This window comes from Myotis daubentonii, chromosome 4 (genome assembly GCF_963259705.1).
Source record: "Myotis daubentonii chromosome 4, mMyoDau2.1, whole genome shotgun sequence".
Taxonomy (NCBI): domain Eukaryota; kingdom Metazoa; phylum Chordata; class Mammalia; order Chiroptera; family Vespertilionidae; genus Myotis; species Myotis daubentonii.
In genome coordinates, this window is record NC_081843.1 from 49,725,837 (window position 1) to 49,747,789 (window position 21,953).

The 21,953-nt window shown below is 49.5% G+C and overlaps 1 protein-coding gene across 3 annotated transcripts in view; it reads left to right on the forward strand.

Moving 5' to 3' along the window:
• Window positions 1–21,953, forward strand: part of LOC132233355 (colorectal mutant cancer protein) — a 238,117-nt gene that overhangs the window by 186,223 nt on the left and 29,941 nt on the right. For all 3 annotated transcript variants that reach the window (XM_059693891.1, XM_059693892.1, XM_059693893.1), the window contains 6 exons: window positions 6,981–7,127; window positions 8,495–8,584; window positions 9,653–9,801; window positions 15,301–15,441; window positions 17,201–17,304; window positions 21,098–21,281. In XM_059693891.1, the coding sequence (XP_059549874.1) occupies window positions 6,981–7,127; window positions 8,495–8,584; window positions 9,653–9,801; window positions 15,301–15,441; window positions 17,201–17,304; window positions 21,098–21,281 (815 nt within the window). The remainder of the gene's footprint in view (window positions 1–6,980; window positions 7,128–8,494; window positions 8,585–9,652; window positions 9,802–15,300; window positions 15,442–17,200; window positions 17,305–21,097; window positions 21,282–21,953) is intronic.

Here is a 21,953-nt window from a genome sequence, read left to right on the forward strand (position 1 = left end):
GCTGACTTGTTTTATTTGTTTGAGTGTGACACCAGAGAGACTTGGACATGAGTAAGAGTGCCAGAGAACAGGCGACTTCACTCGCCTGTCTTGGGGTGGTTCTCAACATGTGTGTCAGAATCATTGGGAAGCTCTTTCAAAGGACATATGCCCAGGCCCTTCATGAGCCACTGAATCACTGAGTGGAGTTGGGGACCCAGCACACCTCCCATCACGATCCCAGCAAGTGCTCAGAACAGGAAAAAGAAGGAGTGCCCTTCAGTCACCCACTGGATGTGGGCCAAGGGCCTCGCCAGGCATCTTTACCTCTCTCCATGCAGATAGAGGGAGACAGATCCACAGCTCTTCAGGATCCCTTCTGTCCAGCTCCAGAGACGGCCACATTCCTTGACTCATGCCCTTCCCTCCATCATCAGCAGCATAGTATCTCCAAGCCTCTCCAACTCTGACCCTCTGCTTCTCTCTCACAAGATGCTTGTGACTGCCAAGACCCCGTAAGGTCATCCAGGACAGTCTTCCCATCTCACAATTCTTAACCAGTCCCACAAATATCCTTTTGCCATTTAGGTAACTTAATCACAGGTTTTCAGGATTAGGACATGGACGTCATTAAGGGCCTCCACAATAGTCTACCTGAGTATCGGATTTTAGGTTGACAGATTATTTTAAAAACTATAGTCAACAGATTATATTGAGACTGACACTGTCAGACACCATTAAGGTGTTGGCAATACAGTAGTAAATGAAACAAACCAACATGCTGCCCTCGGAGCCTAAGATGTCTCTCTCTCCCACTAGACAGCTTTTAAGCTGATCTCTGTCATTTTTGCCGCCTACATTTGCACTACAGTATTTCTAGATATGGTATTATTTTTTTCAGTTAGTTTGGGCAGCATAACAAACTACCCCATTTTAGAGATCTAAAACAGAAAATATGTATTATTATCCTCATGGTTCCAAGGGCAACTGGCTCCAATGGGCAGTTCTCACTTGGGCTCAGATGTGGCTGCAGTCAGATGGTGGCTGGGCTGTCCTGACTCCTGCCTGGCGAATCTAAAAACTGCCTCCCCTACTTAGCACTGATGCTAAGTCGCAAGACCTGACTCCACATCTAGAAAACTCACCTACTTTCTTTTCAGATACTGTTTCTCTGTCATCTCCCATGTTCTCGTCCCCTGAAACTCCTTTAAAAGTACTTTGGAGCCCGGCTGTGGTGGCTCAGTGGGTTGAGCGTCGCCCCATGGACCAAGAGGTCCTGGGTTCGATTCCCAGTCAGGGCACATGCCTGGGTTGCAGGCTTGATCTCCAGTAGGGGTGTGCAGGAGGCAACCGATCAATGAGTCTCTCTCATCATTGATGTTTCTATCTCTCCCTCTCCCTTCCTCTCTGAAATCAATAAAAATATTAAAAAAATAAAATAAAGTACTTCAGAACCTCAGCAGTCATTTATGTCTCCCATCAATGCTTGCATATTTTGGATCTTTTTAGCTCCCCATGCTGTGTTCTGAATTAATCTCTGCACTGTGTTCCAGTTCACTAATTCTCCCTTCAATTTTAACCAGTGATTTCATTGCATTGGTTACATCTTCTGCTGGCTTTTTTCTCATCTGCCTATTCTTGGTTGATATCCACCTATTTTTATGTCATAATTTCTTATTCTTTATGGAAATACCTTTCATCTTATTAAAGATCGTAATTGTGTTTATTGTGATATAGCTCACTGTCTCCATTATTTTCATTTCTTCCGAGGTGAGTTCATCTCCTGAGTTAGATTGCTGGCTCTTGTTTCATCCTCCTTCCTCTGCAACCACACTTCCATGTCTAGCAACTTCCTGGTCTTGACCACCCAGTCATGGGAGGCTTATGTCTCCTGTTCCCTAATGCTATTGGATGATTTACAACTTAGGTCTCAAGGCAGTGCGTGGCCTGGCAAAATCCAGACCTTGTAAGATTGGGGCCTGGCAATATGCAGATAACACACATTTCGACTTCACATCCAACTGTGTCGTGGGTCTGGGATTTTAATCTATATGGTTGGCCCTCTGCACAGTTCTAGGCTTTCTCTCTGGCTTCAAGGGCAGCAGTTAATCCACTGTTCACAGATGGTGGGGCAGGAAGGCTCCAGGCTTTATGTGGAGGATCAGCTCAAACAGCCTGATGGAGCCCAAATCTTAATGTCCCGCCCCTCCTGACATGAGCAGTCCACGCCCTGCTCTCAGTTCCCCCGGCACCGCCTCCCCCCAACCTCTTTAGCTTTATTTTTTACTTCACTTCTGGCATCTGGAGATTTTATTGCCTTTCTTTAAACTTGGCAGTGGATTTCTTTCTTATTGTTCCTTTTTATGGCAGCATTTCCATGCAATTTTAATAGGAGGAGTGCCTGTTTATTTTAGCTGGGCTGTCATATGCTGGACATTTTCATTTGTTCTGTACATAGAGTTACTCCCCCTGTTTTCACCCACTTCTCATCCTCATCCCCTGTGGTACCTGCCAAAGTGAGAGTCGGACCCTGCCAGCCTTCTCCTGTAGACTGGCCCCCTCCCCTTGTATATCTTATAGAACCTGGCTTTTTCCACTCTGTTTCTTTCATCAGACTCTTCCTTCCAGTGTAGCTTTAAGGAATGTGCTCAAATCTCCTTCCTGCTAATGCTCTAGCATATTCTTCTCACTGTTATGGTTTAATCTTTTTTTACTCCTTACTATTATTGTCCTGAGGCCTCCAGAGTTTGAAGAAAACAATGCATTTACTCAGTCTACTGTCTTGAATGGAAGAGCTCAGCTGAGTTCTCGGTGCTGTCTAAGCTTCCCCCCCCCCCTTCGTTTTTGGACCTAAGTCAGCTTTCTTCTTCATTTCTGACATCTGCTGTTCCCTCCCCCACTCCTATCAGAGGGGCCTTAATCTTTTCTCTCAGAAAAACAAACCTTCTGTCTCCTGTCCTCGTGCTCCAGTCTAAACTCACCTTCCTTCTTGCCCGTCCTTACCTGTTTGCTTTCTCTCCCGGAGCAAGCGTGCCCCCCTCTTACTGTCCTCCACCGAACCTTCCATCCAACAAGCTACAGAGGCGCTCTCCTCCCACCCCCACTGCCGAACCTCTTCCCTGGGCAGCCTCCCCACACACGATTCCTAAGCTCTGCATCCAGTTCTGACTGTCTTTCTTCAGATTACACTTCTAATTGTTGACTGGATACCCAGTGCTTCTTTAAATTCAGCATGTCCAAAGCTGGCATCTTCTCTCTGAAAAATTAACTCCTCCTCATGTTGTCCACATTTCACCGAGTAGTACCATATCCACTGAGTCAACCCACCACAAATGTGGGTGTGTTTGTTTGTTTTACTTCCTTGACTAGTTCTAGAAGTGCACTGGCTAATAGAGTAGCTACTGGCCGCAATTTGAATTTAAATTGATGAAAATAGAATACAATTGCAAACTCAGTTTTGTTTTATTTTTTGCCCCCATACAAATCAATTTTTAAACATTTCAGCTTGCCACCAGCTTCCAGCTCCAGTTCCTCTAAATGCCCCAGGTTAAGCTATCCATCTAGTGCACAGAGGTGACCCAGTTGCTGATCTCTTAATCTACATCTGTCCATGGCAGCATGTTGGTGAATTCTCTAGAACTAGTGCATACCTGCTCAATGCTGAAGCCAGAACCCTGGTGCCAAGGTGGAGGTGGGAGAGCAGGTATCCCTCCCTTGAAGTTTAAGTGGAACAGTAGCCAGGGAGGTTCCTGCACTTACTCCCAGAGGTGCAGGGGCACATTGCTGGTAAAGGGTGATGGGGGACTTTTCCACAAATATAGAATCCTAGCTCCAGGGTAGCTGTGATTCCTCCCTACCTCCTGACTCCAAGCCACATATGTTATAGAGAGAAAAATACAGCGTGGGGCAAACGTAGGTTTACAGCTGTTCGTATGGAAAATAATACAATAATTAATACATAATAATACAGGAATAAACTCTGTGTTTTGCTTACAATTGTAAACCTACTTTCACTCCACCCTATTTTCTCTAATAAAATACCTTCAATATAAGGTGGGTATATTAGTTCATTACTTCAAACATAAAACAACAGATGCGCATTCTCTCACAGCTCAGAATCCACAAAATCAGGTTGTCGGCAGGGCTGTCCTCCCAGAGGCTCTAAGAGAGATTCCTTCCTGCCTCCTCCAGCCTCTGGCCACTCCTGGTGTTCTTACCTTCACCTTCACATGACCTTGACCTTCACATGACCTTCATCTTCACCAGACCTTCTCCCCTGGGTCTGTTTCAAATCTCCCCCTCCTTTTCCGTGTGAGGACCCCAGTCATTAGATTTAGGGCCTGCACCATATTCAAAATGAGCTCATCTTGAGTTTCTTAATGACATCTACAAGGACCGTATTTCAAAATAAGGTCATATTCACAGGTACCTGGGGTTAGAACCCGGACATATATTTTAGGGGAACACACTCCAACCTGTGATATGTGAGTATAAAAGTGAGGGTCTAACAGCTGTGTTTCCTCCCTTCCTGAGCCTTACCTAGGCTGACCCAGCCAACTCTAGCCTTCATTTCTGTGCATTGAAATTAAGACACACACACACACACACACCTCCAGAGCCCAAATCAAGAAGGGAGAAAAGGCTGTTTAACTCAGCCAGTTCTCTCTCTTTTCATGACGGACTCATCCCACTCACCTCGGCTGGATTTTTTTCACTGCCTAACAATGATCATTACATAATAAAGCATAGACCGAAATAAACATGTTTATCATCCTCTAGTTCTCAAAGACATTCTTCGGGTCCAGAGCTTTTAAATGAAAATGGGTATTTAGATGTAGGGACTACTTTAAACATGCATGCCTGTGCACTAGTACGCCGTGGAAAAGGACTCGGAGTTAATGTCTCTGAAGAGTAAGAAAGAACATGGTGCTTTCTCTGTTTTCATTTTTTCAGTGTCATCTAAAGTCTCCATAGTGAACACGTTTTGCTTTAGTGATAAGAAGGAGAAACATTTTTTTAAAACCTGGGAAGCTTTAATGAAGTTTTTATAAATTGCCCAGGACAGTTTGTATTTTTTAAAAAGCAAGATGAGTGGGCCAGTTGGGGTTCTTGGCACAGATCACTGATTGTGTTGCGAGTGACTCAGACACTCTTTAGATTGTGGAGTGGTGTTAATATTGTTGTTATTCAGGGCCTCCGTAGACTTCCACAGCAATAGAAATCGAAATCCACGGTCTTCGTTAGGGAGGTTTCCCTAGTGCCGGGTAGCAGGCCTGTGCGGGGAACGGGCCCCCTCCCTTCACCATAGCGTGCAATGAGGCATCCACACTACGCCCATTCTTGGTCTGTAGGGCACATTTCATGATGGGCCCTGTATCTCTCACCAGCAACACCATTCAGCTTTGACAGGCGTGTGTTCTCTGGTCTTCAACTCTTTTGAGGTCAGCCCTGTGTCTGGCGCGTTACTATCGAATGCACTTTGCTCCCAGGGAATTTTCCTATTTGGCTTCTAACATGTTAATAAATTATTGAAATTTCAATTACTTTTGGTTCCCAATTTAGCTGGATGGAGACATCCAAAGTACTTAATACGAAAGCTTTTCAGCCGCTTTTAGAGAAGGGATTGCCTCGCAGGGTTTGGCGCCAGGGCCACAGGATCAGTTCCGCTCCTCCTGCCTCTGGGACTGAAGGGCCCGTGGCCCTGGAAGTGCCTCAGGCCAGTGCTGCCCGGGACGTGGGCCCCTCCCGGGAGCGCCTGACCTCCCGGGAGCTTGTTGGATGTGCGGGCTCCTGGGCTTTCTCCGCATCTGCTCAGTCAGAACCCCCAGGGGGTGCTGTGTTTTCACCAGCCCTGGACATCTGGTGCACCTACAAGTTTGGGAAGCCCTGCCTTCGATGTCCTGGTGCTAATTCTTCCCAGCAGGGCCTGCGGCCATTTGCTAGAGCCTGTCACCTTTTTGCAAGGGCCTATGGGTGCTGCAGTCAGTTTGCCCTGTAAGATAGACACTGTACACAGCGACAAAGCTGTGATCCAGGTCATCTGAAAGACCGGTTTCTACAGCCTTCACTTACTCATCACTGAACCGTCAGCATAGAGGAGCAGGATTTGAACATTTAAATTCTGTGCAGGTAAATGTGTGTTCTAAGTATCCTTCAGAGGGCCCTGTTGTTCATTTTTATACAAAAGCACTATTTAGATATTCCTTCCCACTGCCTCAGGGATAAGCCCATCTTGCAGGTGCCACCTCTGTCTCCACCTTAGCCTCGCCTCCTTGCCAGTTCACATCTCTCTTCTACCTGCAGTTCTTCCAACGCAGCGCGTCAGCATAATGCCTGTGCTCATGTGTAGGCTGTTCCCCCTGCCCCACTCACCCACGCCACCACCAAAGCCAGCCCTGCCCACCTGTCAGACTGCTGAGTACCCCTCCCTCCTGAACCCATCCCTGGTCCTCTCAGATGGAGGCATACCCTTCCCCCTCTCTGCTTCCTACACCACCTGGCACGGACGTTTATAGCCCGCTGTGTGCACTGTGCTGAATTGATTAGTCTCCCTCCTCGGAGCTCGGAGCTCCATGAGGGTGGAGATTCCATCCTGGCTCCTCGTCTGCAGTGCCCGGCACAGCGTCAGGCACATGAGGAATAGACTTCCTTAGAGAGGATTGCTCTACCTCTGCTGGCAGCTTCCAGTGCCTTAGACAACATGCCCCTCTTGTATTTGTGGAACACAGATGATGGCCATGGCAGGTCTAATGAAGAATACAGTGATACCTTAAAAAAGAGAGATAACATTAAAAGAGCCAATTATATTTTTTTTAAAAAGAACACAGTGACACGAATATGGACTCAACCAACTTAGCTTGTCAGTGAAGCTCATTCTATAAAGTAGATCAGTGTCCTACATCCACTATCTGGCCAGGGAATCCACCCACTGTGTCTAAAGGCATTATTTTTTATTATTATTGTTATTATTATTATTATTATTATTATTATCATCATTTCAGGTGCGAGAGCTTCAGACCCGACTGCAGAGCGTGCAGGCCACAGGGCCCTCCAGCCCCGGCCGCCTCACTTCCACCAACCGCCCCGTTAACCCCAGCACCGGGGAGCTGAGCACGAGCAGCAGCAGCAATGACATCCCCATCGCCAAGGTGAGCTTCTGGGGGCAGCGCACCTCCTGTTATCTGGAGGCACCAGCCTGTACCGAGGTGGCCGCTGTGCAGGTCTGTGATGAGCTCAGATGCCCCAGGGGCTTCCCCAGGGTCCCAGACAGGCCTCCCACGCTGGAGCTGCAGGGAGAGATAACCCACTAGTAGTTTTAAGTCTCTCTGACCTGCAGCCTGGACTCCAGCTCCCATTAACCAGCCAGCTGGAGCATGTCACCACTGACAGTTCACTGTGGAGAGGGAGACGTTTGTCAGGTTCTACAACACTAAAGAGTGGATGCAGAGCTGCTCACGAGGACTACGGTTCGGCCCAGGAGGGGACCCTGCGTGATGAACCACGGGCTCCCCACTCATAGGACTGCCGGCGCTGCCAGCAGGAAAATAGGTTAGGCTGGGTGGCCACGGTCGCTGTGAGAAGCAGTCCCTCCCACTCTCTGCCACCGCTCTAGGCTCATACGTTGAGTCCATCCTAGAGAGACTGTTCAAACTGTACCCTTCCTCTTCCCCAGTCGCCAGCCAGTCTCCACAGGAAGACCAGTCTCAACCATCAAGTTGTGTACTTTAGGTCAAAACAGTGTTTCTCAACCAGAAGTGGTTTTGTCCCCCAAGGGATAGTCGGCAGTATCTGGAGACAGATTTGATGGTCACGACTGGAGTGCTGCTGGTATCTTGTGACTAGAAGCCAGGGATGCTGCTAAACATCCTACAATGCACAGAACAGCCCCCACCACAAAGAGCACCCGCCCAAAATGTCAGCGGTGCTAGGGTTGAAAAACCCTGGGTTAAATGGATGGTAGAAAAATTGGACAAGTGAGTTGTTTTTTGAACCACAGCCAGGGGTGAACTTGAGGAGGGGTGGTGAAGGATTAAAGGAGACAGACAAGAGAATACAGTTGGGGCCAGGTAGGATCACTGTGCCTGGATGAGGAAACAGTGACCCAGCCTGTAAGCCCAAGCTTTGTTTTATAGTCAGATCACACAAAGCAAAACAAGGGGAGTGGTCAACATGTTTACAATGTTCTTGCGAGTTTCAAATCTATTTCGTTACTCAAGCCTTGTTTTGGCAGCACTTGCTGCACCTCCCACAGCCCATTAGCTACCTAGGAATAAGGGGGGACTATAAGGTCAAGCTTAATTGTGCTAGGAGGGCTCTGCCCTCCAAGCTGAGACTTGTATGTGGCTCTGCCACAGATCAGTCTGAGGCTTGACCCTATAGCCGCTCCCTACAGTTTTTAAGATATTAATCAGTTTAGTTACCATGGTTAACCAGTATGCTGATATAAACTGTGTGAACAGTTTATCTAGAGAATGACTTGTCCTTTTTTTGATAGTTTGTTGTTTTGCTTTTTAAGATTGCCGAGAGAGTGAAGCTATCCAAGACCAGGTCTGAATCTTCATCGTCTGATCGGCCCGTCCTGGGCTCAGAAATCAGCAGCATCGGGGTGAGTGTCCATGAGAAGCAAGGCCAGAACATTCCCAATAGAGATACACAGACAATGGTTTAGAGATCATGGAGGAACTTCCAAAGTTCATTTCCAGTGAACCAGTTAATTATAATAATAAATTACTATTTCCTCCCAGAGTAGGATTAAAATATACAGTGGTTTCCACATGGTGAATTACTTCTTCAGCTTTAAGGGAGACTTTTTTTCTCAACTTGAAACTGTTCAGAAAGAAATGATTTAAGTCTAGTTGCTGGTGATGTATGTGAAAGTCTGGAACTGTTTGCTTTCTATCAGCCTGCTCCCCAGACACTGAGCCAGGAAGCCCTAAAAGAACTTCACCTTTTGCACATCCCCTTGGGAGGCAGTGCCCTCTCCAGTGGGGATAAACGCTGCCTTTGAAGTGAAGCCCAGTGCTCTGACAGACCGGGACCCTCCAGCCCAGCACCAGAGTGCTCATTTGTAGAGCCTGCCGGCCCCCGGGGCTAGGCTGATGGATGGTGCAAAGGCAGGGGTTCAGGTTCCCTGAGGAATACCTTTTAGGATTGGGGATAAAGTTAGGAGAGCCAGCTGTTAGATCCTCAGGGGTCGAGAGAGTCTGAATAGCACTTTTAAGGCCCTAATTTAGAATTGTACGCTGAGCAAAATTTGCATGCATCCAGATTCCATGCCAAATTTAAACTATGAAATTAAAGGAGTCGGCCACTCTCCGTGGCTATAGCAGCCAGGGACAAGGGCCTGGAGTGGCAGGGGTTAAGGAAGGGGGAAGGGAGTCCACACTCTGCTTAGTATCCAAGACGGGAAGGACTCTCAGGGGGCATTATCCCCGCAGCAAGCATGTGAAGGATGCAGCTGTGTTCTGGTCCTGTATCTGTATTGCTTTCACAGCACGTAGTTAGCTTTCTGCACTAGAATCATATACAAACCGAGAAAGATCAGGGTAGCCATCTCCTGGGGCCTGATCCTCAGGAATAAAAGCTTTAAATAGTTTTGCATGCAAAGCAGGCCTGGGGGTCAGGGTTCCTGAAGCGATGCTGTCCCAACGGGGATTCATGCTCACCTGTACAGGTATCCAGCAGCGTGGCAGAACACCTGGCCCACTCTCTTCAGGACTGCTCCAACATCCAGGAGATCTTCCAAACTCTCTACTCACATGGATCTGCCATCTCCGAAAGCAAAATTAGAGAGTTTGAGGTGGAAACGGAACGGTTGAACAGGTAAAGGGCAACCTGTATACTTGTGTGATGGTGGGAGCTGCCCCTTTGCAAAGATCGATTGAAGTGGCCTTGTGTATTGTGGTGCTGTGATGCTGTCAGGCTGGTGGGTGGGAGTTCTACCACCTTGCTCCTCAAAGGAGCGCTTACAGAGAGCAGACGGGGCTGACTTTACAGGTGGGAGATCTGAGACTCAAATGTGTGGGGCCTCGTACTCAGAAGGACCCCACACTTGCTTTACTACTCTGCTCTCACTGTTTTAAATTACATATATATATATATACACACACACACACACACACACACACACACACACACACACAAACATACATACTAGAGGCCCAGTGCGTGAAATTTGTGCACAGGCCGGGGGGGGGGGTGGAGGAGAGGGTGTCCCTCAGCCCAGCCTGCACCCTCTCCAATCTGGGACCCCTTGGGGGATGTCCGACTGCCGGTTAAGGCCCAATCAGGCCTAAACTGGCAGTCAGACATCCCTCTCACAATTCGGGGCTGCTGGCTCCCAACCGCTCACCTGCTGCCTGCCTGATTGTCCCTAACCACTTTTGCCTGCCAGCCTGATCTCCCCCTAACCACTCCCCTGCTGGCCTGATCAATGCCTAACTGCTCCCTGCCAGCCTGATTGCCCCTAACTGCCCTCCCCTGCCGGCCCGATCGCCCTCAACTGCCCTCCCTCCCCTGCAGGCCTGGTCACTCCCAACTGCTCTCCCCTGCTGGCCATCTTATGGCAGCCATCTTGTGATGACATGGGGGCGGCCATCTTGTGACCACATGGGGCAGCCATCTCGTGCGAGGGCGTGACAGTCAATTTGCATATTACCTCTTTATTACATAGGACTAGAGCAGTGGTTCTCAACCTGTGGGTCGCGACCCCTTTGACAGTCGAACGACCCTTTCACAGGGGTCATCTAAGACCATCCTGCATATCAGATATTTACATGACGATTCATAACAGTAGCAACATTACAGTTGTGAAGTAGCAACGAAAATAATTTTATGTTTGGGTCACAACATGAGGAACTGTATTTAAAGGGCCAGAAGGTTGAGAACCACAGGACTAGAGGCTCAGTGCACAAATTCATTCATGGGTGTGGGCCAACTGGCCTGGCCCCAATTGGCGGATCAGGGCCAGGCCTGTCGGGCAAAGATGGCATGAGGTTGGCTGGCTGGCCCGCCCCAATTAGGTCAATTGGGGGAAAACCTAGCCGTGGTGAGGGACTGTGGGTGGTGGGCCAGCTAGCCCCACCCCCAAATGGGGGGCTGATTGGGTGTCAGCGGCTGGGGGAGGAGCTGTGGGAGGTTGGCCAGCCTGTCCCACCCCCGAATCGGCTGGTTCACTGGCCGCAGTGGGCATCATAGTGACCGGTCGTTCTGGTCATTACAGCGTTCTGATCACTGGCTTTTTATATATAGAGATTTTTTTTATTGATTTCAGAGAGGAAGGGAGAGAGAGAGAGATAGAAACATCAATGATGAGAGAGAATCATTGATTGGCTGTCCCTGCACTCCCCACAGTGGGGATCAAGCTCACAACCTGGGCATGTGCCTTGACCAGGAATAAAATCATGACCTCCTGGGTCATAGGTCAACGCTCAATCACTGAGCCATGCCTGCTGGGCTGTTTTAAATTTTTAATTTATGAACGAGGGGCCGGCCTTTTCATTTGGCACTGTCCATTGGAAATTATGTTGTAATTCCCAGAGCATTTCATTCAGGATGACAAGTAGGTCAGAATGACAACATGGCTACCAAGCATGCAGGCCTGTGCTGCCGAGAACCACAGAGAAAGTTCTGGAATGTTGAGCCAGCATCCCAGAGGCACCAGGAGCCAGCCATGGCAATCTGATAGAGGCACTCCTGCGGTTAGCAGGGTGTGCTGGCCTAACCTCCCTGCTCTCACTGAGGGTTGCCTAATTTTACTTATGGTTTTTGCAAATGTGCACAACCCTCAGCATGTATATTCTATCTTACTTAGAACAGTTTACCATGTACCTAATTTTATGGATTCCTCCCAAGTCTCACGACAGAGGTAGTTTGAGTTTGCTCTCCTGCCTCTGGGCAAAGACTGGCTCATGTGTCCTTTCAGCAAAGAGACAGAGCTGCTAAAAAAAAAAAAAAAAAAAAAAATAGCAAAGGACCAGAGCCAGACCATGGTAACCACACTGACTCAGAGTCGGTCCCGGGTGGCAGAATGGTCTGTTGAGTCTCACCCGAGTGTGATAAGGCTGCCTCGACCTCCCAATCTTCAGTAAGAACTGGAAAGGCTTATGAGCTAACCAGGAAGAAATGCGCAGGCCCTTCCCATCCACCGTTGCTTAATACCATTCCCCTTGCGCGTGGCAAACCTGAATAAATTGAATTACTGTGTTAGTCCTCCCTGACTTGAAGCTGTTTAATATAGTGCTTGGGAACGAAGGAGATGTGGCAAATCTAGGTCATTTTAAATCTTGAAATTAAATGGCTTCCCTATTAAATCCAAAATACTAAGAGTGGCAGTCCTGGTGATTACCTTGTAGCAGGGAAGCAGCAGCCCTCTTCGTACCCCAGGCCCGGGGGTGCTTAAAAATGGAAGCAGATGTGCCCTTTGCAATTTAATGAAGTCAGCTGCCTCAGGGGCCCTGCTTTTAGTGAGGATCTCCTCTCCACAGATTCTGGGATTTAACAAGCCTGCTTTGTAGTTCAACTTGAAGGAGGCTCCTTTCTCTTCAATGATGTGCACCTAGAAGACACCAAAGGAGGGAATATTTGGTGCTGTAGCTCACATTGTTGTGGTGGTAACAGTTTACAAGGGGCTCTCACAGACAACCACTTAAATCATCACCGTGGGAGGCGCAATCGTCCCATTTTGCAAATGAGAAAACACAGGCTTCCAGGATGAGTGACCCGCCCCAGTCCAGAGCTCTGAATTAGCCTCGTCTGAAACCCAAGCCCTGCCCTTTGACCTTACCTCCATTGTCCTCTCTCAGTCATAGCTGCAGCTATAACATGGGAGTTCTTAAAAAATAATCTAACAGTAGGCCCTCACGTCTGTTATTTAGCTACGTATGGCAACGTCGGAGGCCCCTTACGCTCCAAACAATGACAGCCTTTAACTTTGTGTGTGTGTGTTGGGGAGGGAGAGTCATACTCCTCAAAAGTGCTTCCTCATTTAACCTACTATGTGCTAAGCTATTTGGTAGGCAAAAGAAAGTAAAACAGGAACGGTCCCTGCGGTGACGGAGCTTATATTCTGTTAGGGAGCTAGACAAAAAGCAAAGGAATGGGATCATAAGAAAGCTCCGAGTCACCAGGACCCTGTGGTAGAATGACAGGGAGAATTGATTTTTGAGAAGCGGCCAGGGAAGGCATCTCGGAAGAGGAAATGTTTAAGTTGAGATTTTAAGAGGAAAAAGGAGCACCCATGTAGCAAAGTAAGAAGTGTCTTATGCGCCAACTTAATCATGCTAACTCGAGGTTGGCATGAAGTAGGAAATGTCCAGAGGCCAATGGAACTAAAATAGAGTAAGTGAGAGGAGGAGTTACTTGAGAGAAGGGGGCAGAATAGGCAGGGCTGGGTGGGATATGGATTTTGAGGCCAAGGACAAAGTATACTCTTTATTCTAAGTGTCAGTGAACACCGTTTGAGGGTGTTAAGTAGGGAGGGGAGAACAGATCTGATCTAAATTTTGAAGGATCACTCAGGTGTGAGGAATGGAAAGGGTATGGCCAGAGCAAAAGCAGAGAGAGTCTGCAGTGGGCCCGCATGGCCAAAACGGAGAGGGTGTGAAGGGGCAGGGGCAGGATATGTTTACTGGTAAAATCAAGAGAAACTGTATCTGGTTTAGATCTGGATCTGAGAGAAAGGAATGGTCTCAAAAGTTCCTCAGATAGCTCACCTGTGTGGTTGGGTAGATGATGGAGGCATTGACTGAGTTGAGGGAAGACAAGGTTTGGGGAAAATCAGGAGTCCTACTTGGGAGTGTTAAATCTGAGGTGTCCCTGTGACAACCAAATGGAAAAATCAGTAAACAGAAGAGAGGTCTGGGCTGGAGAAATGTGGGAGCCATGGGAATATAAATGCCTGTTAAAGCCATCGGACTGGATAACAGCACCCCCAGGGGGACAGTGTTGACAGAGGAGGGCGTCAGGGACTGAGTCCTGAGGAAATGCCAACACTCACAGCTTTTATAGACAACAGGAGCCAGCAAAGGAGACAGAAGAAATAGCCTTTAAGGCAGGAGGAAAACCCGCAGAGACCTGTCATGGCCCAAGCGAAGGAGAACATTTTAAGAGGAAGGAGTGGCCCATTCACGGGGTGTTCCCTAAGAAGGCCTCTAAGATGGCTTTGGCCACACAGAGGTCTGGGAGCTGGAAAACAGTTTCCTCTGATTCATGGGGACCAAATGTATGCAGAAGCAAGCTGAATGGTAATGAGAAAGTAGGGACTGTGTCAGGGACTGTGGACAAGGATAGAAAAGTATGTTCTTGTAACACCTTACGTCAAACTGACCTTGGAGCTGCCTACGCCTCACGGTTGTCTTAGCGTCCACTAGGCATCTCCCATGTGGGTGAGTGTCCCTGTGTTCTGTGCTCAGATATGTGGTTGTAAGATTGATTCTCAAGCCTTTTAACATGGCAAGAGTCACTTGCATTTTGAGTGTCTCTGTAAGACTTGGTGGTCAGAGCACTGCAAAAGGTGTGTCCCGGGGAAAAGAATCCTTGTACCTAGAGGGTGGGTGTCCTGGGACAGAAAGCGGAGGAGCTGAAGGCTGGTGCTTTTCTGATTTTGCCATAAGCTCATCTGCTCTGAATGTGTAGTTCTGATTCCTGTAAAGCCCAGTGTCCGCACTGCTTGTCCTGCTGGGAGTTAGCAGCTGCAGGATGCGACCTGGAAGGAGCGGTGGACACACTCCGCAGTTCCTGGTCCTCCTTCCGTTGAGGCCTGCAGGGCGGTTTCTCTCTCTCGCTAACTCACCTTTGCTTCCGCTCTGTAGCTAGCAGTTCAGAGCACAGGCTCTGGGATCAAACTGCCTGGTTCAAACGCCAGGACAAGGTGCTTGACTTTTCTGTGCCTCCCCATCCTCCTCTGAGAAATGGAGATATAATACTTAATTCAAAGGGCGATGGAGTGGGTTACTGAGCAAGAGCTCAGCGCAGGGTCGCTATCACTAGGATGCTGTTGTCCGTCTGTCCTCGCGGAAAGTGGTTTATTGAAGTAGGTAAGTGAAGTGAGGCCACGCAGCCAGCTCCTTTCCCTGGTACATGGTCAAAGGCTGGGTGGGCAGTAACTGGGTGCTTATTCTTATTTCTAATTCGCACAGTGACCCTTTTACCTACAGTCACGTCCTTTATTTGTTCCATGCCAGTTACATTTGCTAACACTCCTGACGGGCTCACCCCCTAACCTGCATTTCCAGCCTGAGGCCAGATTAGACGACTGAAATCTTGGCAAATTAATTGTGATCCTCGTGTGAAATTGTGAAAGAGGTTTTTCTTCCTTTGTAGCCGCATTGAACACCTCAAATCCCAAAATGACCTCCTGACCATGACCCTGGAAGAATGCAAAAGCAACGCCGAGAGGATGAGCATGCTGGTGGGCAAATACGAGTCCAACGCCACAGCTCTGCGGCTGGCCCTGCAGTACAGGTGGGATGGGAGGGGCGGGCCGCTGTCACCAGAAAGGCAGTCACCTTCTGCAGACAGTGGAAGGCAGGCTTTTAGAGGACATCCTGGGGGCTGGACCAGCAAACACTCGTGTGATACATATTGAAAATCAATGAGCACCCTGTCGCCATTAAGGAAACAAGAGTAATGGGTATGGTGTTAGTAAAGAAGTGTGTGTCTGCCAGCACATTCAACTAAAGTGTTATTTCACTCAAGTAGCGTCAATCAAAATATCAATCTTTGCATTACATATTCATTTGTTCTTTTCAGTATGTATTCATAGTCACACATATTTGACGTTGTTGTAAATCTAGTGCATTCCATTTCTTCAGCGTGTTACAGTTGTGTAATGTTGCTTAGGAGTCTCCATGCACTTTGGCTGGATCCCCTGCATCAGGTTTATAGATTGTTTTTTTATTTAACCATTTTTCTGAAAGACTTGTGCAGTCTTTGACATTGAAAATAATTCTATGGTGAACGATTTAATGCAGATAATATCTTCATTCTCTTTAACATTTTCCTGGGGATAAAATACCTGAAGCAGGAATTGTAGGTCAAAGGATAAGAATATTCTCATGGCTCCTCAGGCGAGCCGCCCGTTTTTCCCATAAAAACAAGCCAGTCTGAGTAACTATGATGCATTTGCCGATGAGCAAGTAGCGTATGAATGTACCACCTCTTTTAAGCCTCATCATCTTTGGAATTTATCTACTTTGAAATGACTGCTTTTTAATAGCTACCAAAGTATGCCTATGACTGTCTTCATAGGTTTTTGTTATTAGTGTCACCACCTACGCATGCTTGCCAGGTTCCCAGCGTAGTGATTGTATCTTCCTCTTGGCATCCTCTAAAAAGCACAATATTGTTTTAAGAAACATTGTTTCTTCAGGAAACAAAATCAAACCAAAATCTACAAGAGAGCAGGCGCACTTGCTCACAGGCACACCAGAGCAAACAGGTAGCCCAGTGTGGCTAACGCCGAACCAGGCTGCTCCGCACCCCAGGCTGCCTTCCACCCCCGCGTCTCTACCTGGGAAGGGGCGCTGCCAGCACCCAGGGCTCCTGCTGAGGGCCCTTTTCCTTATCTCTCAGTGAAGGAAGATGAAAGGAAAGGCAATCAAAAAACAGATGGTCTGTTGAGTTAAGCAATATTTCCCCTACTCAGCGGGAAGACGCTGGTCAGTTATTTGCTAGGGGTGGATTTTCACGGGCATCTTGTCCCAGACCACTCGGCACTATGCACGTGGATATGGCTCCCTGTGGCTCCGTGTGGGTCACCCGGGCGTCACCAGCAGCAATGAGAAGGGGTCACTTTTTGAACTTGGCTTTTATATATATAGATTATTATGTCACAGGTTTTAGGGTCAAGAATCTGGGAGTGATTTAGCTGGGTGGTTCTGATTCAGGGTCTTTTAAGAGGTCCTGGGAGCCGTCCACCTGGTACAGTGTGGAACTGGACTAAACAGGGGTGTGGACACCCGCGTAGGGTTGGATTACCTTTCCTTTTTGGTGGATCACCCAAAGGGCAGCCACCTTGCCTCTCCCACATGTATTATTTCTTCTGTTTTTCTGGATCCTGGTTTAGAAGGCAGAGGCACAGCATAGCAGGGCATGCCTGGGCTCTGTCCAGGGTGTTTCCTCGCTGACAGGACGCGGGGCTGGAGCCGGCGGGAACAGCGCTGCAGCGAAGGGGCTGCGGTCCGCGCCCAGCCCGAGCTGAGATGCCTGTGCTCTGTTTCAGCGAGCAGTGCATAGAAGCCTACGAACTCCTCCTGGCGCTGGCCGAGAGCGAGCAGAGCCTCATCCTGGGGCAGTTCCGGGCGGCAGGCGTGGGGTCCTCCCCTGGTGAGTGTGGCCCGACCCCTGTCCCTCTCCCTCATCACCCTCCCCCCGCCTCTTCTGCCCCACTGCCCCTGTCTCGGCTGCTGGCATTGGAACAACTCCCCCCCTTACACACACACACACACACACACACACACACACACACACACACACACACAACGTGAAATTCGCTTGTCAAGTGTGTTTTTCGGTTTTTTCCCTCATGACTGAGTGAGTCAATTGTTTATGTTGAATGCAGCAAGAACTGGAGTGGAAACAGAATTACAGACAAGTTAAAACAAACAAGCCCTCTTAGGAAACACATTCTCTGGGCTGACAGTAGGACCAGATGGAGCGGGAGGCCCAGGTTCGCGATGAAAGGGACCGGCTTCTCCACAGCTTCTCTGTGGTGCTGGTCGCTGAGGGCCCTTCGCTGCCCACGCCGCCTTTGTCCATCTCGCGGCTGTGTTGGCTGTGCTCTTTCTCCGGTTTGTTCCTCCGGGGAGGCTGAAGCTCACGTTCCCTCCACCTGCCTCCAGGTGCCTGTGAGCACAGCGGATGCGGTTCCCCACCCTGCTCTCGCCATGCACAGAACGCTGACCCCCGGCCCTGCCCCCAGGTGGAGCACAGGTGGATGCCCACCTCCCCTCCTGCCCCAGGGGGCCTGGGTCCTGTTGGCCTGATTGGCCCCTCCAGGCCTGCACTGCGCCCACTTCTGTCCTCCGTTTTGAGTCACTAGAACAGTGGTTCTCAACCTTGGCTGCACATTAGACTCACCTGGGAATCTTTAAAATCCTGATTTCTGGGCCTCATCCTCCGGAAATGCTGTTTCTTTGTTATGGAGTGGGGCCACAACATTAGTAACAAAGAAACAGAATTTCCGGAGGGCGAGGCCCAGAAGTCAGGATTTTAAAAGATTCCCGGGTGAGTCTAATGTGCAGCCAAGGTTGAGAGCCCCTGCCCTCGAAGGAGCATTAATTGCAACAGACAAGTGTGGCATCCTAATTAGCAGCATCGGCTGAAGCCTCACCTGACGGCGGCCTCGCCCTTGTGATAAGGTGAGGCGTCGGCAGTAGAACTGGTGCGAGGGAAGCAGGGGAGATCGGGGAGGGGTTCCCTCTGCAGCGCCGAGGCTGGGGCCCACACTTCACAGCAGCAGCAGCTTCAGAGAAGTGACAGCAAGTCCACAGAAAGCTGAAGTGACCGGGTCACCAGCGATGGGCGGTGTGGGCAGACCCTGAGTCCCCAGACGGGGGCCAGGAGCTGTGAGCCCATCGGGGCTTGTCCTTGCAGGACGCGCCTTGCGAAGGTCGCCCTCAGGGCACCTCTGGAATGAGTGTCCCCGCCCTGCCAGGTCCCCGGTGGCCGGGGTGTAGCTTTTGCACGGAACACCCACGTCGTTCTCCTCCTTCCGTTTTGACATGGGCAGGAACCTGAAACCGTCTGAAGGAAAGGAAGTTTCCTGGGTATTAATTTCCTGCTTCACGTTACCCAGCACGGTGGCAGGCCTCTGTCTGCACGGGCGACCATCCTCCACTCCTCTCTCTGGTGGTTGTTTTTTTTTTTAATAGTATTACCATCTCAGCCCAGAAGTAGAAACTCTGCCAGCATTTCCATTAGAAACCTCATTTTTCAGGGTCTTTTAACTGAGCCATAAAACTTTATTCCTCATATTAAACAGATCCTAAAATGATCTTGGCCTGCTGTCAAGTTTTTTTTTTTTTAATATATGTATTAAGAAAACCGATCAATTACTAGTAAAGGGGAAAAATCAATCATCTTATTTCCAGTTTGTGTCGGAGGAATGTTTTAAACCGTTGTTATTAGGCTGGCATCGACTCTCCACAGTTACTTGGTAGGGGCTGGAAACATGTTATTTGTGGGAAGAAGAAAGGCACAGAGGTGGTCAGAAATGGCCCGAGGGAGGCCCAGGCACCGGACCCTGCGGACATGCGCGCCCACTCTCCGTGAGGCTGAGTCCGCTCCTTTCTAGCGGTCCCCCTTCCGTCTCTGTCCATCCTGCCGGCAGTGGCAGTGGGCCTGTCATCCTGCCCTAACGAGCCATGTAGCTGATCAGCAAAGAGGACTAGTGAGTGATCTTTCCCCAAAGTGTCCATCACTGTGGGGTTTTCTTTGTTTCTTGTTGATGGCGCGGGCACTCAGTACGTTCATTCTACAGGATTTAGACGAGTGGGTTTCAAACTGTCTAAGAGGGGAGGAGTTTCCTTGGGCCTCGGCAGTGGGCTGAGAGGGTGGGGCAGCTGAATGCATGACCCCACCCCTGCCCACTTCGGCCAGATCCACATTTACTATTTTTGTATCTTGAGCTTTGGCATAAGATTTTGATTGAAAATATTGGGAAGACCATGGATCTAGGCTGTAGAGATAGCAAACTGGTAACTTGTTTGACCAGTACATTTGCTTATTTGTTTGTTTGTTTGTTTTTGTTGTTGTTAATCCTCACCCAAGGATATTTTCCCATTGATCTTTAGAGAGTGGAAGGCAGGAGGGTGGAGAGAGAGAGAGAGAGAGAGAGAGAGAGAAAGAGAAAGAAACATCGACATGACAGAGACACATCTATTGATTGCCTCCCGCATATGCCCCAACCAGGGCTGGGGATCGAACCTGCAATCAAGGTATGTGCCCTTGTCTGGGAATCAAACCCAAGACCCTTCAGTGAGTTGGCCGATGCTCTAACCACTGACCCATACTGGCCAGGGCAGGACAGGTTTTGTGGTTGTTGTTTTTAAATGTTTTTATTGATTTCAGAGAGAGGAAGGGAGAAGAAAAGAGGGACAGAAACATCAGTGATGAGAGAATCGTTGATCAGCTGCTTCCTACACACCCCTATTGGGGATTGAGCCTGAAACCCAGGCATGTGTCCTGACCAGGAATTGAACTGTGACTTCGTGGTTCATGGGTCAGTGCTCAACCACTAAGCCATACCAGCCATGTTTTTCCACTGATTTTTAGAAAGAGTGGAAAGGAGGAGGAGAGACAGATAGGGAAACATCAATGTGAGAAAGACACATTGATTGGTTACCTCCCACACACGCCCTGACCAGGGCAGGGGGTTGAATTGAGCATGCAACCAAGGTACATGCCTTTGGCATCGAACCCAGGACCTTGTGTCTGTGAGCTGATGCTCTATCACTGAGCCAAACCAGCTAGGGCAACAGTACACAGTTTTTTCCTGGGCAGGGAATTCACTGGCTCCGTGCTGATGGCCTCCACGCTGGTGGCCTCCACTCCTGACCTCTTGCTCCAGCCAGTTGCCTGGCTCCTGAAGGCATTTGAGCTGCCACTGACCGTGACAAAGCTGAGGGGGAGGTCGGGGTAGCACCGGTGCAGAAAATGCTGATCTCAAGTCCTCACTTTGACCATTAGGTTGTCACCGTTGCGTACTCGAAGCTCTAACCAAAACTGTATGCTCCGGAGATATGACAGAGTTTTTCCTCTGGTTCTCCCTGCCCTCGTTCACAGGGAAGTGCCAACACAGGGGAAATGGCCCAGCAGCGGACTTGTGGCTGGGTGGGAGGAGAAGCCAGGAGCCTGGGTAATTAGAAAATCATAGCTGTCAGAGCTGGAAGCAGGTCTCAGAGTGGCCAGCCCTTCATTTGTTGATGAGGACAGAGGAGCCCAGAGCAGCCTTCCTAAGCCCAGCTCCTGAGTGGCAGAGCCAGGTCCGGCAGGGCTGCCACTGCTGGTTCCTCCCCACCCTGCCATCGGCCCTGAGTAAAGAGGGCCGATCCCCCAGCCTTGTTCCCAGGCTTGTCGTGCCTAGGCCTGTGCCGACTACTCCGTTGGCTTCTCTCAGGAGACCAGTCGGGGGATGAGAGCATCACTCAGATGCTGAAGCGAGCCCACGACTGCAGGAAGACGGCGGAGAACGCAGCCAAGGCCCTGCTCCTGAAGCTGGACGGCAGCTGCGGGGGTGCCTTCGCCGTGGCCGGCTGCAGCGTGCAGCCCTGGGAGAGCCTGTCCTCCAACAGCCACACCAGGTAACGGCTTCTGTGAGGTGGACATGTGTCCACGTGTCATCTGCTCACTGGGCGTGGCACACAGTGGCCAGGCTCGTGGTGGGAGGGGGTGGATGGAGAGGCATGGGTGAGGGCAGATTCTCTCCTGGCCTGCAGCCTGCTCCCTCCAAGGGGGAGTCAGAGTGGGAGGGTTAGAAAGGGCCTTCTCATTTGTGGGAACTGCAGCCCAGAGAGAAGGTGATTTGTTCAAAAAGTGGTGGGATGGCACCCGCACCGGCCTTCCTGCAGGGCTTTCTCCTGTTTTGTTTTGTTTTTCTGTTTTCCGTTTCTGTATAGTGATTGATTTCCCAGGAGCATTTGGGACAGCTATTTGTTGCAAATAAACCCTAATCACCTGAGGCCCAGACCCCTGCACCGTTTCCAGGCCCTGTCCTCTCCCTTCCTCCTGAGTCTCTGTCCTCTGTGAGCGCCTCCCGGGAAATAGCGGCCTCCTGGCCTCACCTCTTGTCTCTGGTGACGCCATCTTCATAGCACGTGCTTAACAGATGCTCGATCATGAGCCTGAGTTCGGGTCTGTTCATCTAGAAAATGGAAGTGAGTACTTGAAAAAGATGAGGAGGACAGCAGTGAAGACCTGCCATGCACAATCTGCTAGAGCTTTCGGATTCTTCTGGATGAGGGGTGGGGGCGTCC